Here is an 18,691-nt window from a genome sequence, read left to right on the forward strand (position 1 = left end):
GATAAGTTCATTCTTTGGCTGGGTAGTCTGTAACGTAGTCCTCTTTTCTTCTTTGGGTTTAAAACCAATGTAATTCGCCTGTACATAAACCCCTTTTATACATATATATAAAAAAGGTAGGGGACTCCCCTGCTGATTCGTCTAAAAAATTAAACAACACTTTGAGTATTTCAGGGAGGCTTATTCCTATCTTCTAGTTTTCTCATTAGGTTGAAATCTCCCACGACCAACCAATCCATATCAACTGGCATATTAATATTCTGAAACCAGTCTATAAGCTTCCTCCTTCCCTCATCTATATGATGAGCATAAATAATACTCCCTCTGTCCCAAATTATTATTCGTTTTGGGTTTCTAGGTACATAATTTTTGCTACATATCTAGACATAGCACATATCTAGATGCATAGCAAAATCTACGTATCTAGAAAAGCCAAAACGCATTGTAATTTGGGACGAAGGGAGTATTTGTGAAGACCCCAGAGGCTCCCAAGTGATTAGAAGTCATTTCTGCTGATTGGGCATATATAGTTGTTTTCAAAAAGTAGTTCACCATCCAACTTTACACCATTCCAAATAATGATTGGAATCCCAAGAAGCTCCATTTGATGGATGAAAGACAAATTTATTTAGATCGGGAGGGCAAAAGTTTATGATGAAAGTGGGTTCTTTCTTGGTTTCTTGTAGACGAACTATATCCCAGCTAGCCTCAACATTTTTGTGATGAATTGAATTCCACTTCTTATTAGAATTAATAACATGGAAACTCCATATGAAAAAGATTTGGAGATAGATATGCCATAACCACATAAATAATATGTAGCTAAAGGAACCACAATTATTAGAAGGTTCAGAGCAAACTGAATACATCTTAGAGAGATATTTTAGTACTGACAAAAGTAGGGACACATTAACCAAGGCAACATAGAAGAGCAACAAAATATAAGCTTCAGTGAAGATGACACAGCATTTTTATTAAGCCTCCAGACTTTAGGCTGACTGTTGATATGAGGCATTATATTGTGGTCTTCATTATTGGAGTTCTGGGGAGATATGATGGCTTCTTCTTCTTGATCCAATGATTCTTCATTCATTATGGGAATGTTCTTATTAGCTTTATTACTCTTGACATCTTTCCTCTTCACCATGGATGCCTCAACATTCATCTCTGCCACCTGATTCCCTACATGTGATTCAGTGCAGATGAATCATCATCCCTTGCGGATTTTTTTATGTGTAGGCCAAAGCCAGTACAAAGATCTTTAGCAAAAAAAAAGTACAACCAGACACCACAAACAAGAGAAATATGACACGTATACAATTTAGAGACAAGTCATGACACAAGCTGAAGAACTATCATTGAAGAACTATCATCGATCGCTGATTAGAGATGCCACTGAAACAACATACTCGCCAGATACGCTATAGCCATTGCACATCCACACCACCTCTTGTAGCTACGCCTCTTCGTTGTCACCCTCCATCTGAGGACCACCTAACGAAGGGGGACTAAAGGTGGTGAGAGGCACATAGACCAGAGCCCACCGGACACGATGATCTTCCTTGAAGCTAATGGTAACATCTTTCAAAGGACATCCTGGATCCACGTACCATCATCCAATGCCGTACAAGGGGAGGAAGCCTCGAAGGGGAATGGCGAAAGAGGTAGAAACACCATGCCCGGCATAAAATTTGATGGTACCACCAACAAGAAGAATGCTGACGGAGCAGAGGCACCAAATAGGGGACACTCGCCGAACCATGACCTCAAGAAATAACCAATACCAGCCAAGTGCAAGAAGTATACCGACAATGGAGAGATGCAGAAGATATAGGAGGCACTGAGTAGTCGACGACCTCAATGGACCGTGCGAAGGTGAGACACCCACACTCTCCGAACGCGAAGCTTTCATTGCATGGTAGCCGCCGCCACATTCATATACTGCACCGGCGACCATGGAGAATGGTGTGGGAGTCGCAAAACAACACCTCCATGGAGGGGAACGGCACCCACAAGTGTCGTCGTCACAGGTAGCGAATCAGGCTTCCATCGCATGATGACTAAGCTTTCACCGGCGACTCACACCACTAGGCACATGCACATGTGGACAGCAGCCTCACCGGCCACCGCCACCATGCGCTAGCCCAGTCCATGCCTAGGCAAATGTGACAAGCCACCATGCGGTGTTAACCATGTTCCAACACAACTGTGGCTGCACACCGCTATCCGATGCGGCACTCGTTGCATAGCCGCGTCTCCACATGGGTACGACCTGCCCCACGCTAAGGCCGAGCACCGTGGAGCATTGAGTACGGGTGCCACGCTCGGGCATGGCAGCTTGCACACCTGAACAGGGGCACAAGAGACCCTCCACTGCCGTCACCGTAGGCACGGCAACCACGTCTCCATCCCGTAGCCGACACACCAGATCCAGTAGAGTAGGGACCGGATCTAGTCCGGGAGGCCTCGGGCCTCGGCCGGCCACCATGGCCATGGATGCCATTGGAGCTCCAAGCCCAAAACAGAGAGGAAGGGAAATTGGAGGGAGAGGAGAGGGGAGGAGATGTGCTGCGAACTGGAGCCGGCTTCAGCACCATCGTGGGCCGCTGCCGCCACTCGATAGGCAACGGCAGCGGCTGCCGGCGGGGGCTTTTGAGGGGCGGAGGTGGAGTCGCCCCTCCCGTCGCCCAGCCATCCCTTGCGGATTGCTTCTTGATCACTTTCTTAGCATTTCTTGTTTTTTTTTTTTTGCCAGAAGAGCTGCATCAGTTACTTACTGAGGGCCCATTTTGCAAAAAGTTGCATCTGTTATTCGTTTATCTTTACTTGCCTTTTTTATATCTGGTCGTGCATGCCTTCCTAGTCTTTTGGTTCTTTGATTTAGTCAACATGGTTTAGTCTTTTCAATGAGTACGCATCAGCTATGTGCTGTCAAATTTTAATAAGACAATTGTTCGTAATAAGCACTGTTTGGATCACGAACAGACAAGATAAAGTTCTGAATAATACACATATACACCTACCGATCCTCGGATGAGTCGGATGAGGCAAGACCATTCGTTGTTACACCAGAAACGCTAAAGAAGCTCACGGGATTATTTACGGCATGATATGATCTGAGCTGAGTCAAATATTTCATGTACTTTGTCTTACATACTGGGCGTACTCATCCTGGCAGTCAAAGATGCGATCAGGAGGCTGCTATAGATTTTCAACTTCTTGAGCTAGCTGGATGTATGTATCACGTATTCAGTGTCTTACGGAGAGATCGTATGCATATATGTACAATCAAATAATACCTGTATGTGCATGACGACCATATGCATATCTTCACGAAATCGTCACTTCATTCAACTCAAGTTAGTGACACCAAAATTGGCATATAAGTCCTGAAATTCCAGTTGAGAATATGGAGGTCATCCAAACAATGGTTTTGGATACTTAATTACAAAAGATAGGAACTTATGCTCGGCCGGCTGCCGGTTAACGTGGCCTAGTAGGATACATTCTAGTTTAATTTGATTTTCTTTTATATTGTTATTGGTCTACAGGTGAGACAATGAGAACCACAGTTAAGCTTGGTACGTCTGGTTACTGGCTGAAACTATGCACCTTCTTTTTTTGCTGGGAAAAATATTTGCAGAATTACGTACAAAGACGACTGGTTCCTAGTGCTCCGTCGGTACTTTTATTTGTTGGTAGATGTACACGTGATGTCATGTGAATGCGAGCAGCTCATCAGAATCATGCACATCTATATAGTCTCAATATTTTTCAACACGTAATTTACGAGTGTGGTATACAATTTTAGTAGTACTTGTCATTTTTCTCGAGCGGCCAATAGTTTTAAGTCATTTTTTTTGTCTTTCCTTACTGTCTCGACAAATTGGCAACAAGATTAATTGAATAAATATATTACAAACAGTTACGATAGGCAACAAGATTAATTGAATAAACATATTACAAACAGTTACGATAGATAACTAACATAATACTACAAGCTGTTGGTCACTTCAGAACAGAAACTGTTAGGAAAGATCGTCGCTCGATCTTGTAGTGGGCCTAATACAAGAAGTCAAGAACCCAATAAAATAACTCTGTCCACATGGAAGACCGGCCGAGATGTTCACGAGGACGAAGCACAACGTTGTTTAAAGATGTGCTCCCACGGTTCTTTTTTACATGTCACATTAGGTTTGTCTTAAATCAAATTTGTTCAATTTTGACAAAGTTTATAGAAAAATATAACAACATCTACAACATCAAATTTGTTTTCATTGAATTCACCATAGAATATATTTTGATAATGAATATATTTGGTACTATAGATGTTACTATATTTTCTTATAAATTTGATCAAAATTTGGATAACTTTAACTTAAGACAAACATGTAAAAAAAATTGGAGGGAGTATAATTGTAGTATATACATCTCTCTCACTCTCGTCGTGATCTCTCTATATGATCAATCGGCAATCACGTGATGTATGCAAATCTCTGCATCCAGCAGACCGTCCAAACAGGAAGCTGCCACGACCTGCACGAACGGCCTCGCTTCCATGTCTGCATACAGCTCAATTTGTACCAATCTGAACGGAATGCATACCTGCTCGTTGCCGTTGCCGTCTCCATCACAGTACACTCCGTTTTGTAAAACTGCATTTCATCGATCGGTCCGTCCTGCCACAGCTCAGCTCGCTGACAATGGCGACGATCATCAATAGCCACCCGTGCAAAACGCGTAACACGGCCCCACCTCGTTTGTTTCGTCTGACCGATCCTCTAGCCGCCGGGCCAACGGCTACATAAATACAGGCCATCGCCACAGCCCACAGCAGCTTGCTAGCTCTCGGTCGCCGGCTACACGAGACGATCAATAGGCTGCCATGAGCACCAGCACCATGCCCATGGCGAGATGCGCGATGAAGACCAATACACATGGCCCGAGGAGCCACTGCAAGGTAAAGGCCGTGGCGGCGTCGGCGAGAGATACCATCTGCTCGAAGGGCAGCAAGAAGGACTACTACAAGGTGCTGTCGCTGGAGCACCCGGCGGCCGTGGGCGCGGAGGAGATCAAGCGCGCGTACCGGCGGCTGGCGCTGTGTTACCACCCCGACGTGTGCCCGCCGTCGCGGCGCGCCCAGTCCACGGAGCTCTTCGTCGAGCTGCGGCGAGCGTACGAGACGCTCTCCGACCCGGCGCAGAGGGTACGGTACGACGCGGAGATGAGAGCGACCGGGGAGGACGGTGCGGCAGCGAGGCCTGGTGGTGGTGTTGAGTTTCCGAGGGACGTGTGGGAGGCGCAGCTGTGCGAGCTGCGGGCGCGCTCCGAGCAGCGGCAGAGGGCGAGGCGCGGTGGCGTCCCGATCCGCCGTCAGCCGGTCTGATTAAGCGATCCGGACACACGCATGGAGAGTTACTGGGGAGTTTAGATTTTATTCTTTGACCGTGGGGCTCATTGCATCTGGTTTTACTGGGGTGTAAGTTTATTTGAGCAGTGTAAAGTGATAGATCTGTATGTAGTAATTCATTTTCTTTTGGGAAATTTGCTTGCACAGCTAGGGAAGGCGCCTTTAGTACCGGATCCTAACCCCCTTTAGTACCGATTGTATAACCGGTATTGTTACTTCGGTACTAAAGGGGGGCCTGTGTCAAATAACCGATGCTAAAGGGGGGTCTTTAGTACCGTGTCAAATAACCGATGCTAAAGGGGGGCATTTAGTACCTTTATACCAACCGGTACTGAATTGGCTGCCACGTCGCGCGTGACCGAAGGCAATTTAGTACCAGTTTCTTTTCTCATTTTCTTTTCTATTTATTTATTCTATATTAGTATTTCGTATTTGTTTTCTTTACGTATACTAGTTTTAATATTACATTTAATCTAATATTATATATATATATAGATATCTCCTGCCTTCGTATTTATGAATAATATTACATTGCATCAACACTTGAAGTTCAACATTTGGATCAACTATTCTGAACCCGAGTCCTGATGGTGATGCAGATTTGATCCGTCATTATGGAACTCCCCCGCTGGATTTACTACCTCGTCTAGAAGAAATCCACTAAGTTGTTATTGAATTGCCCTGATTTTTTCCGTCTCGAGGAGTGCTTCCTTCGTGTCTCTCATCTGTGTCATTAGCAAAGGTTATTACAACCGGTACTGAATTGGTTGCCACATCACGCGTGACCGAGGGCAATTTAGTACCAGATTCTTTTCTCATTTTCTTTTCTATTTATTTATTCTATATTAGTATTTCGTATTTGTTTTCTTTACGTATACTAGTTCTAATATTACATTTAATCTAATATTATATATATATATATAGACATCTCCTGCCTTTGTATTTATAAATAATATTACATTGCACCAACACTTGAAGTTCAACATTTGGATCAACTATTCTAAACCCGAGTCCTGACGGTGATGCAGATTTGATCCGTCATTATGGAACTCCCCCGTTGAATTTACTACCTCGTCTAGAAGAAATCCACTGAGTTGTTCTTGAATTGCCCTGATTTTTTCCATCTCGAGGAGTGCTTCCTTCGTGTCTCTCATCTGTGCCATTGGCAAAGGTTATTATATAGTAGATCAACGGATCTGCACCATTAGAACTAATTTATTGTTAAGAAATTTGTATATGTACTCTGAATTTGTGGTCGGTTATACGCTTGGGACCTACAAAGCTATGGATGAACTCACATACATAGTATCCGTATAAATTATTCCCCAGATTCTATCTCAAACACTATATATATGGCAAAAGAAGTTATGAAATATTAGTTGTGTTCAAGGAAGTGTCATGAGATGTGGAAATTCAACACATACCGGGAATTCAGGTTTGAAATCAAGTTCCTCCTTGAATTCACTTACGTGATGTCGACAGAAGCGAGCCCATACTTTGTTAAATATGTCTATGAGATTTTTGTACTGATCTCTTGATTTCCTCAAAGAGTCCATGATGTAGACCGCGCTTCAATCAACCACGATAACAAGGAGTATCCAATGGAAGATGTATATATATGCATAGCCAAAGTTAGTTAGTCTTATGTTTAACTGCTAGTTCGAAAAAAAAGAGATAGGAAACACGCCCACTTTATGTTGTAGGGTAGAAGTATGTACTTCTTGTAATGTTAGTTGTCTAGGAACTTATATATGTTCTTCAAGGTCCGATTCGGTCTATCTCTTATAGTTGACTCGTTTATAATATCTGGATTCATGAAGCCGATGTTGTAGTATCCTTTCCTCCAGCAAGTTTGAATCTCCATGCAGATTGAATCTCCATCCTGCATGATACAAAATCGAATAGGAGTTAAGACATCGCACAATGACTAGAGTGGGATTTTGAAGTTAGAGCAAATTAAGGACGTATAGAACCTAGAAACTGATGAGTGACTTGTCAAGTCCGTTTTGATTGTAAAGGAAATAGAGTTCCTCCAGCAGCACATTTATAATGTCTTCCCCACGGAAATAATGTTGATCTCCAATCCAAACTTCGAGCATGAGTAAACCGCTAGCTGAAGCCTCCATGTACCATTGGTGAAATTTGTATGTCTTTGTTGGAAGACGATCCACCAACTGCGGCCACACAAGCGGTTTTCCTAACTCAAATTTCCATTTAGTAGCCCCAGGGTGCAATGGGACATGATCCTCCCCTCGAAGTTGAGCTGGGGTGAGATTTGTATCTTTGGCAAATAGAAGCAGGTTCTTATCAAACTCCGAAAGCACCTGGAGCAGGGCAATCGATTAGTTGGATTGAGTTCCGAGCTACGGAATACTTGACCCACTTTTATTCTTCTTCTAAAAAGCTTTTGTTATTGAGCGGTCGTAGTTAGATAGCAGTGGTTTCTCTACCTTTTTCTCCATGCTTCCAATGAAGCCTGAAATTTAACCTTATCAAGTGGTGGATCTTTCTTCACGGGAGGTTTTGGTGAGAAGTGAGCGTTAACCTCAGCATCCACTACTGCGTCAATTTTCACATCAGTCATCTCATAAGTTTTGTTGGGCTCTGGTTGCTTCTCCTTCGGCTTCTTCTGCTTCTTCTTTTTAGCTGTAGTAGGCTGAACTGAAGGCGTTTTTTGCCGTGTAGCCTTTCTCATAACAGGGGGTGGTGGACTCATGCTAGGATCTCTATCAGCTGGTTGAGAGCGTGGACTCATGCTAGGATCCCTGTCAGTTGGTGGACTCATGCTAGGATCCCTGTCTGGTAGTGGAGAGGGTGCCCTGGCAGATGGCGTAGGTGATCTTGCCCTTGAGCCTTGAGGAGATGATCCCAAGGTCGGGGGATTCAGCTGCGTAATCCTTATGTAGCGCTTGGGCCATAGAATCCAACCATGGATGGATTTTCCTAGATTCTTTTCCCCGTCACCTCCAGGGATCTCCAGTTTTAGGTCATCCCAACCGTCGACCACTCAGTCCACCCCAACTTTAGCGTAACAACGAGCTAGAATCTCCACGCCATGAATTCTAAAAATGACTAATTACATACATCTATTTCATCTTATTATCTCTATGTACCACAATTTATCTCGCTCATATTTGCAAATGACTAAAATATGAACAAATTATATTTTTCCATAATTTATTTAGCTCATATTTGTAAAGGACTAAACTATGAAATTATTCCTCTAACCTCGTATCAATTTCTTTGACTAATACGAATCATGGCATCCAAAAAATTGTAGCTTATTCTAAAAATCACAAATTACTCTAGCTCTAAAGCATAAAACTTAGTATATTAACCATGTATCAAGGGAGGATGAAGTTTCTAACCTTTAAAACACTTGAATGAGTGAAATCCCTACGAAATGGTCAAAAATCCGGCAGCACCTCCCCTAGTTTGCCATGAACGGATGAAACCCGAGCTAGAGGAAATGGCTCGGGTAGGAGGAAGAAGACACCTAAATTATAGGAGGGAAGTTAGTACTGGTTGGGGGCTCCAACCAGTACTATGCCCCCAACCGGTACTAAAAGTCACCCATTAGCACCGAGTGGAGCCTCCACCTGATACTAAAGGCCCTCAGGGCTCCACCCGGTACTAATGTGTGACCTTTAGTACCGGTTGGAGCTCCCAACTGGTACTAAAGGGGGTCACGGGGGGCTCCTAGGGAACTAGCCGTTAGACCCGATACTAATACTCACATTAGTACCGAGTCAAACACCAACCGGTACTAAGGGTTAGGACCAATGCTCAGTTTTCTAGTAGTGAGGAAACAATACTATAATTTGTGTATGAAACTAAGCAAACACCAATTGTACAAACAACTGATATAATTTATCTTCATGAAGTAGTGATTACTTTGTTTCTTTGGAGAGCTGTAGCATGATAATCCATTTGAGAAAATCTTGTAATGTTTTGAGTTTTTGACCTTTTGGTTGCAAGTGTTTACTTAATAATAGTATAATGGATGGGAGATTGATTATTGCAGGATGCCCTCTTAGTTACTGGGGCCATTTCACTATACTATTTGTTCACAGCATCAGAAGAATACGTCTCATACTAACTCATAATATGAAGAGTGTAGTTATGGAAAATGATAGGAAAGGGCAGTCTCATTTTCCACTTAGACTAAACAAACAAGATTTTTAGACTCTTGCTTCTAAACTTCACCCATCAGTCAATTACCCAACTAAATATACTTGATGAGGACATCGCCATGCTGGACACACACGAGTCATGGTCTTCCCCAAGTTACAAGTCGTCACCAACTCGTCGCGTTCGTTTCGGATTCAGCCGACACCCTTGCACGGTTTCGGCCATATCTCTCTCATACGACATCAAAACGAGGCATCTTTGATGCGTTGGAACGGGGATGATGATGCTGTTCTTTTGGTTCTGGTTCTAGCTCCAGAAGGTTCGTGGATCATTCTGTGTGACCACGATAAGGTGTTGTGTCACCAGTTTTGGGTCAACTTAGCCTTGTATCGTGTCGGGCCTTAAGCCCAAGTTGTGGGCGCCCCCTCCTTGGTCGCCCCCAACCCTAGTTCGCCCCTTTTGATATAAACTCAGTAGCCGCCGCCTTAGAAACTCGGGTTTTGTTTAGTTCTAGTTTTCCTTTGAGAAACTGAGATTGATTTGTTGTAACTATGGCGATAAGTTCTTTTACAGTGATCCACGACCCCTATTCTTGTTCTCCTCGACTGTGTCGATTAAAACCTTTCAAATTGAGAGCTTGAACCCTTCTTACTACATTCATATTTGCAATATCAGATTGCGTGTTTATACTTTCTTGCTTGTGTCCTTCGATTCGCATGCAAGGAAAGCCTTCTCGGCGAAGTCAATCAAGTTGTGCTTGGTTGATAACCAACGGAGCAGCGGTGTAGCGGTTGCAGGGATTCGAATCATGTCTGATTAAAAGCCCGAATCGTCAACGTCGAGTCTCCACCAATCGAATTTATCACTACCTTTCGAAAGATCGGGCCAGTGCTACATCAGCACTAATAATATGTCTCGGTGGAAGATAAATAGTTGTACTATGTTATTTAATCGTGGTATGGATAATCATTTTAAATTGATATTTTGATGATACTTATGCTTTCTTTTTTTAGTACGTGGACGTATGATATTTAAACTAAATTCACTATCACAAATTCACAATCTCTTTAACATATGGTGGCAGGTATCCCCACCCCAGCCCTGCCATGGTGAAAAAAGTTCAAAAAGGAGAAGCCATAAATTCTTCGAATACACGGTGGCAAAGGACGTAATGTATGGCAAAGACAAGAAGGAGAGAAGATCTATTCTAGGGTGATCTTGCAAGTGTTTGTTTAGCAAGCTAAGTATGCTACTATAGAATCGGAATTCTAACATGATTAAGGCCCTGCAAAAGTGTTCCACTTAGGACTAGAGCTCCTATATTATTAGCTCGGGTTGCACGTCTTTTGCATTACGTATTGCACACAGTAATTCCCATTATATTTTCATCATTGTACTTATCTGTATGTATGCACGTACTCGTTTAGTTTATATTGTCTCTTTTCTCGCTCATCAAGTCTTACCGTCTTAGTTAATCTTTCTGCTCAGTTGATTTGGTTTTCATTAGGTCTTACCATATTATTATTTGTCTTTTGGCTTCTTTGATTTAGTCAATAACATGCAATTTTAACTATGCAGCATAAAATTATCTTGAGCCACTTAAAATAAACTTTTAGACGCGTTCGGATCCATTTGTTCATCAATAAATACAAACAACCTAAATGTGAACGAAAGGGTAATTTACATGTACCGATCATCAGAAGCCATTCGTGTGTTAGAAATGATGAAACACACAACGCCCATTTGAATAATGAAACTGCCCCTTAGATGGATACGTTGTATAGATACCATCCGATGCACCAGAAGTGTCAAAAGAAACACGTGAACGTAGAATTGGGAAGCTACTGTGGGTTCGTAATATATCATCTTCTTTGTCTTACATGATTGGACTCATTCAAGACGAAGAATTCAGGATATCTAGCAGCAGATATTTAAACTTGAAGATCATGTAAACTAATCGGTGGTGACTGAAGATTGCCGGCCTTTAATTTCATACTTGGATGCAACCACCGAATATTTTATATGGTACGTTTTCCCTAATCACACTAGAGTGATATGCTTTATAAGCGATTTTTGGATTATTTTAGTTTTGTGAAATTTTTGTACGATTTCCTCGATCACTATGTTTATGTGTTCTATTGATGTTGATGTTTAATATGATCTGTTCAATTGACGTATGGGTTCAGTATTGTTCAGTTGATTTTAAACTGCTTTGTCCTGTTGATGTGGGTGTTTAATTCTATTTAGGTTGCTCTGTTCAGTTGATGTTTGTGTTCAATTCTGTTCAGTTGATGTTTAATCTATCCTGTTCTATTGATGTGATATCTTTTCAGTTGATGATGAGAGTAATCTGTTGTTGTTAGGAACATCTAGCACGCACACATGCATATTTCTTTGAATATGTATCTGTTGTTTGTGCAATTTGTTCGTAACAATGCGATACTACTCATAGATTTGATGGATATTAGAACTGACAATCAATTTTTTTACAGCTAATGATAGTATTCTAACCGGCGCTAATCCACACCGGTAGTTATAGGTTAACAAATGTTGCGGTCTAATTAGACCGCTAGGACTAGTATCCCCATACGCATCGGTACTTAACAAACACCGGTAGATTATACTCAATCGTACCGGTGCTCAACGAAAGCTGATTAGAATAATAACATATTCTAACAGATTGAGAAATACACCGGCACATTTAGCAAATTATTCGTGTCAGTCCTGACGCTAGTATGAATAACATACCCTCATTTGTACGCGCACCGTGGTAGCAGGCCCATCACCGACATGAATTAGCTTTTCGCACTGGTACGTACAAGGGTCGCTGCAGTAGTGTTAAGTTCCACAATCTATATCCTTATCCGCATCATGCATGCTCACTCTGATCTCCAAGAGCATATAGCAGCGCATCTAAATGTTTTTGGAGAAGAAATTTTTTTTTGGAGAAGATTGGTGAGAATATGGGAAGAATGCAGCCTGAAGATAAGGGAGTGGAGAGGAAAATTCATTTTTTTGCAAAGGATTATGATTTGTTTGTGAATCCGATAAGAAACAATAATAGGACAAAATATTACCAACATCATAAAAAGCATCTAAAATTCATCAAATTTGAGATGACTTTTTATAAAAAGCAACAGTGACATGGATATAGAGAAATATTTTGCTTTGTAATTAGTCAATGCAGATGGATTTTGTGTGTGTGTGTTGGGGGGGGCATATCATGTCCGTTCCCATTTCTAGTAAAAATTATGAATGCTTGCAAAATTTTTAGGTACAATGAAAATTCAGTCTACACATTTATGACATTTTTACCTATACTTCACTTAAGATGTCAGAATGGTATAGATTTCATTAATACTAGTCCTAAAATGTTTACAATTATTTATAATTAGAATTAGAGATGAAGGTGGACATGTATACACCTCCATCAAATTTTGTCAACAAACTAATGTATAATGTCCAAAAAGGCAAATTAATGTATGTTACGAGTTACCGACGGGTTTGGAAAACTATCTGCAATGACTGTATTACAAATGGATATTGTTCAGAAAAATATCTACGATGACTACATATATCTTATACGGCTTTTATAAATAAACTATCTGTGATGTATAACAAACGTTGTTTTAAAGTACTATTTGCAATCATGGATCACCACTAGTAGAATTTTTCACCACGGGGATAACTGACTGCAATATGCATATTCAAGAACTGTTTGTAATATCCTGTTGGTATGGATATCTAGCTTCTTATGGTAGTCCCAGTGTTATAATACCTAGCTTAAATTTGATATGCCATCAGATCACACAAGAACAACAGAAAGCTTTAACAGATGGAAACAATGGGCTGCAGGCCAGTTGGTTTCTTCAACTAACCCCGCTAACCCCGCATACGACAAGAAGGACCTTTTGGTGAAGAGGATCAGGAGCAACACTATTGTTTCTTCATTCTCTGCAGCTGCTAACTACATTCCTCTACGCTTCACTACCATATCACCAGGAGTATATGAGCAGGTATGACAAATAATCAATACTCACTTCTTTTCTTTTCTTTTCTTTTTCATCAAATGCCTATCGGTTATGCTTTTTCTAAAACATCTTCAAATGCATACCTTGACAACAGATTTATCTTATTGTATAATATATGTACACAGTGTCTACAAAGTTAATATCATATGAAAAGATTTTTCTGTATAGATTTATTGATACAATTAAATACAATAAACGACTATTTATATGATTTAACTTCTAAATTTATACAGCCAAAATTTCATGTGTAGTGCCGACTATAAAAAATATCGAGGGGCAAAAATCAACGGTTTGCAAGGATTCATCAAGCGGATTGGCTTGGTAAATTATTCGATGCTGCTGTCCTTGAAATTTGCATATATATAGTTGTCTGCGACATTATCTGTTTTACGACATGTTATAAACAGACAACGTTTCTCCCAGCAACGCTTTTCGGCCAAGGTTTATTGTATCAGACTGCAAAATAAAAACATTCCACAATAGTAAAATAGCAGACGTGTTTTAGTCGACCATTATTTGCAATGTCCGTCCCCTTGGTGTTGACTCTTTGTTGTCGTTCCTGGAAAATAAAAGAACCATCAATCAATCGGCCATCACACTAAACTCTGGCACACCTCCAAACAAGCGGATGAAGCTGCCACCACCCGTGCGCGTGCTTGTTTTAAAATTTGTCCACTGCTCAATTTGGACGAATTCCAAATGGCACACCTGCACCGTACCTTTGGTCGTTCTGCACAGAAAAATTTAGCCCAAAACCGATGCGTGAATCCTTGCCGTCTTCATCACCCACCCCACACAATCCACCAGCAAAACTCCATTTCACCGGTCCACCTCCACCTCCGTACGCGCACCCCGCAACAGCTCGTCGAGGACGGCGACACCCACACAGCCACCCGCGCAAAACCGCGTACCACCAGCCCCGCCTCATTTGTCTCGTCCTTGAGTCACCTGGCCCGCTATATATAGAGACGCCATCGCCATCTCCACCGTGCAACATGCTAGTTCTCAGTCACCTGCAAACAAGATTTTGGTTGTTCGATAAATTGATCAGCAAGCTAACCATGAGCACCAGCACCATCCCCATTGCGAGATGCACGGCCAGAGCTAATAACACAGCTAGGATTTTGGGCTGGAGGAGCCACTGCAAGGTAAAGGCCGTGGCGGAGACAGAGTGGGGTAGTGTCAGCTCGGGAAACAAGAGCGACTACTACAAGGTGCTGTCGCTGGAGCACTCAGCGGCCGTGGGCACGGAGGAGATCAAGCGCGCCTTCCGGAGGCTGGCGCTGCGTTACCACCCGGACCTTTGCCCTCCTTCTCGGCGAGCCGAATCCACGGAGGTCTTCATCCAGCTGCGGCGCGCCTACGAGACGCTCTCCGACCCGGCGCGGAGGGTGGTTTACGACGCCGAGCTGAGGACGGGCGAGAAAGCGACGACGGCTGCGGCTGGGTTCGCCAGGGACGTGTGGGAGGCGCAGCTGTGCATGCTGCGAGTGCGCTCCGAGCGTCGCCAGAGGGCGAGAAGCGGCTGCCGGTGCGACTAGGGGCACGAGGCATTATGACATGATGAGTTTACTGAAGTGTTTCTACTCTTTAACTCTATGTTAGGATCATGCCGTCTGGGTTTTAGAAGAGCGAGTGATATAATTTTTTTTGTAACAGTTGGAGAGTCTGTCTGAGTTTCAAGTAAGTACTACTAAGAGTAAGAGAGGTTGGATAGCGTTTGAACTTCTAACTTTCAGGTATCGTATTGATTAAGATTATTTGAGCTCCTATACCCAGACTATTCTTCTTCCATATTTGCAGTACACACCAACACCATTGGATGAGAGCTTACCGAAAATTAGACCCTTTACAGTTTACAGGTGGATCGACGGAACGAAATTACTGACGAGGACACTAGGCATTGTGGCATTTCCTCTCATGATTAATTACTTTCAGAGTGAAATAATTTTTTTTCAATTGTTGACTACAAATCTCATTTATTAGCATCTTTCGATCTAGAGATACTTTTCTTGAAATTTGAACTTTTAGTTGAATAATGCTCTTCGTTCTGAATCAAAAGTCTTTATATATGTTGTTAACATTATTGGAAAGTGGAAAAATGTAAGTGATGTAATAGAATGGGATGATCTCATTGATGTTTACATATTTATGCAAGCCTAAGGGGCATGAGGGTGACAGTTCAGAAGGGGCATGACCCCTTCACGAAGTGGCCCTCTGCTAATAACGTCACTAATCTATGTGATAATCACATATTTAATTAATTACATAATTAAGGTAATTGATCACTAGAATTAGTGATTCACAACAAACATGAAACCTTTCGGTGTTGAGGGGAGATTATTGTTAATCCCTTTAGTTAGAATCTTCTGATCTTGAGTGAAAGTTCTTGAATTGCCTGACCGTTAGGGAGGGGGTTTGTGCTACAATCTCATAGAAGATACCAGTACAAGAAGTTCAGAAATAAATTTTGGATTCACAGTTAATTAAAATTGCTTATCTTTGCTCACTATTTGTTCATTTTATAACATAAATACATAATATTCATACAGATACTCTGTAATCTCTATATATATGGCTGGGCTACACATCGGTTATTCTGAATTACATACTTGTTTCGAATATGTGTACCGTGTTCTTTGTTTCACATATTGGATTCATGCATCCAAGTCGTCAAAGCCTTCTATTTTGAGGCTGCTACCATACATATTTTACTGTAGCTCTCCGTGACCTATGATGATTGCCGGCCTTCCTTTACTTGGAATGCAGCCCCATTCTTAGGACGTTGTTTGGTCGCTCGGATGTCGACTTCCTGCACCTGCCCGTGCGTATAATCGCGGAGAGTACCGTGTTTGGCAGCTTGAATATACTGTGCAGTCTTGGCCTAGTGGATGCAGACATATGGTGAGATCCTGCACCCGCAGAAACGTTCAGATCGAGCATAGCTCCTAGGTCAGGGCTGATGGACGATGGCCCACACATCAAGCGCAGCTGTGAGGTAGTAAGCCCTGCCATCTGAACCGTACACTACTGCAGAAATCATTTTTCGTGTCACTAGTGCAGAATTGATTCATCATAGAGAACACACGCGAGAGGCTTCTGGCAACCCCAGGTGGATTTTGTTGTTTCCTTTTATTAGGATCGTTGCTATTGCTACAGGCAACAAAATATTTATATCGCAACATACGGAACATTCAATAAGACAGTAACAATATGAAAATAAGTACAAATATTAAAAAAAGTGCACATATTACTACAGTCGAAACAAATTATCTCCATAAGAATTAATTTTCATATGGACAATTATGCAGAAATCATTGTATATACCTCTGGATTAACCACCCCTGGAGATGCCACGGATGTCCCCTGGGTCAACCTGAAACTAATTAGTAACAAAAATATCTCAGAAATTATCCTTTCTTCTAGTATTAACCTATCGCAACCATCCATTTTCAAGCTCAAGTATTCAATCCAGGAAATGTGCTCAGTCCTCCTACACATAAACAGAACATGAGTTGTAGATGTTTTCTTTTTGTTGAGTTGTGTTTTCAACTGACAAGTAGCTTCCAAGTAGGCATCTTATAACTGTCAATTTATATCTTCGTAAGAATGCAATGAAACAACAGTACGTATCCTCAGTAGGAAAGTTAGTGGCATCTAAAATAGCAACAATATATTCACAGTCTCGAACTGAAGGCGGAAAATTTGTAACACCCTAATTTTCAACTTTTGCAATTAATAAAATTTGCTAGAATTTTCTAGAATTTAATTACTTTTGTTTAAGGATTTAAGGATTTTCTAAGGTTTATTTAATTTTTTAGGCATTTAAATCTTTTCAAAAACAAGTTAATGAATCATAGGAGTTCATTGTTGCATTCATGCTGGTGCATTGATTTTGGTTGTTTGAATTTGAATTCATGTTTGAATCCTTTTGAACAATAGGAAAGCTTTTCTTTTTCTTTCTCTTTTCTTCTTCTTCTTTTGGCTCGATCTTTCTTTTCGGCCCAGCCCGCAACAGCACCCCGCAAGATAGGCTAGCCCAGCTCGGCCCAGCTCCCACGCCATCTCCGCAGCCCAGCCGCACCACGTCCGTCCCTCCCGCTGACGCCTGGACCCCACATGTCATCCCCCTCCTCTTGCTCTCGCCCGCGCCCGAGCCGGACTCGAGCTCGAGTTCATGCCGCTCCGCGTCCACCTCCCGGCCTATGAAAGCCGCCGCGATGCCTCGAAGCCCCTTACCAACCCTAGCGCCCTCGCTCTTGAGCTCCAGCGCCGCAACCCTAGCCGGCGCCCGAGCTCGAACCCGCCGCTATCATTTTCTGCCACCGCCACCTTCCCGTCGTTGAGGTCACCGCCCGGAGCACTGCGAGGAGGTGAGGAAGCCGCCCGTGAAGATCTCGTGCACTCCCGTGCCTTCCTTCGCGCGCGTGAACTCACCGGAGTTTACCGCCGCCGCACCGAGCCGTTCCGCCAAGTCGCCTCGCGCCGTCGTCACCTCAGCCACCGCGAGAACCACCTAGATCGGTTTGATGTGACACCAGCTTCATCCGGAGCCCATCCCCGTCAAAGATCGTGGACCACCACTCGAGTTACGCTTGATTCCGGTGAGGATCCCTGCAGCGCTGCCGCATTCACCGCCACCAGTCGTCCGATCTGCATCCGGAGTCAATACCAGTCAACCGAGCTGCGCGTGTCGCTTTTGCAAAAAAGACCCTCGCTATTTTCCCTTTTCACACATGAGATCCATCCAGTTCAAAGTATTTCAATCTAAGTCCTTTTTCTTCTGTTTTAGCCCCTGTTCTTTTATAAAATCTCGTCTACCATCCTGGTTGGTCTTTTCACGCGTTAGCCCTTCAGTTTATAAGCTTAATTAGGTTATAGCCCTTGGTTTCTTTAAGTTTAGCTCCTGGAAGTTTAGTTTTCTCACAGTTAAGCTCCTGAACCTTGTGTAGCTCATATCTTTAGCGTTTTAGATCCATTTTAAGCGATTCTTGCGCCTATGGGTTTGTGTTGATGCATAGATTAGTTTTATGGTCTTTTTTTGCTCTGTTGTTACTGCTTGATGTAATATTTTCTTACTTTAGTCCTTTGTTTGCTTGTATGTACTTACCTGATACAC

General features: G+C 42.4%; 1 protein-coding gene across 1 annotated transcript; it reads left to right on the forward strand.

Moving 5' to 3' along the window:
* Positions 1 to 4,921: 4,921 nt before the first annotated feature.
* Positions 4,922 to 5,386, forward strand: LOC117844205 (uncharacterized). Its single transcript, XM_034724960.1, has one exon. The coding sequence runs from the start codon at positions 4,922 to 4,924 to the stop codon at positions 5,384 to 5,386; it is 465 nt and encodes a 154-aa protein (XP_034580851.1).
* Positions 5,387 to 18,691: the final 13,305 nt, after the last annotated feature.

This window comes from Setaria viridis, chromosome 2 (assembly GCF_005286985.2).
Source record: "Setaria viridis chromosome 2, Setaria_viridis_v4.0, whole genome shotgun sequence".
Taxonomy (NCBI): domain Eukaryota; kingdom Viridiplantae; phylum Streptophyta; class Magnoliopsida; order Poales; family Poaceae; genus Setaria; species Setaria viridis.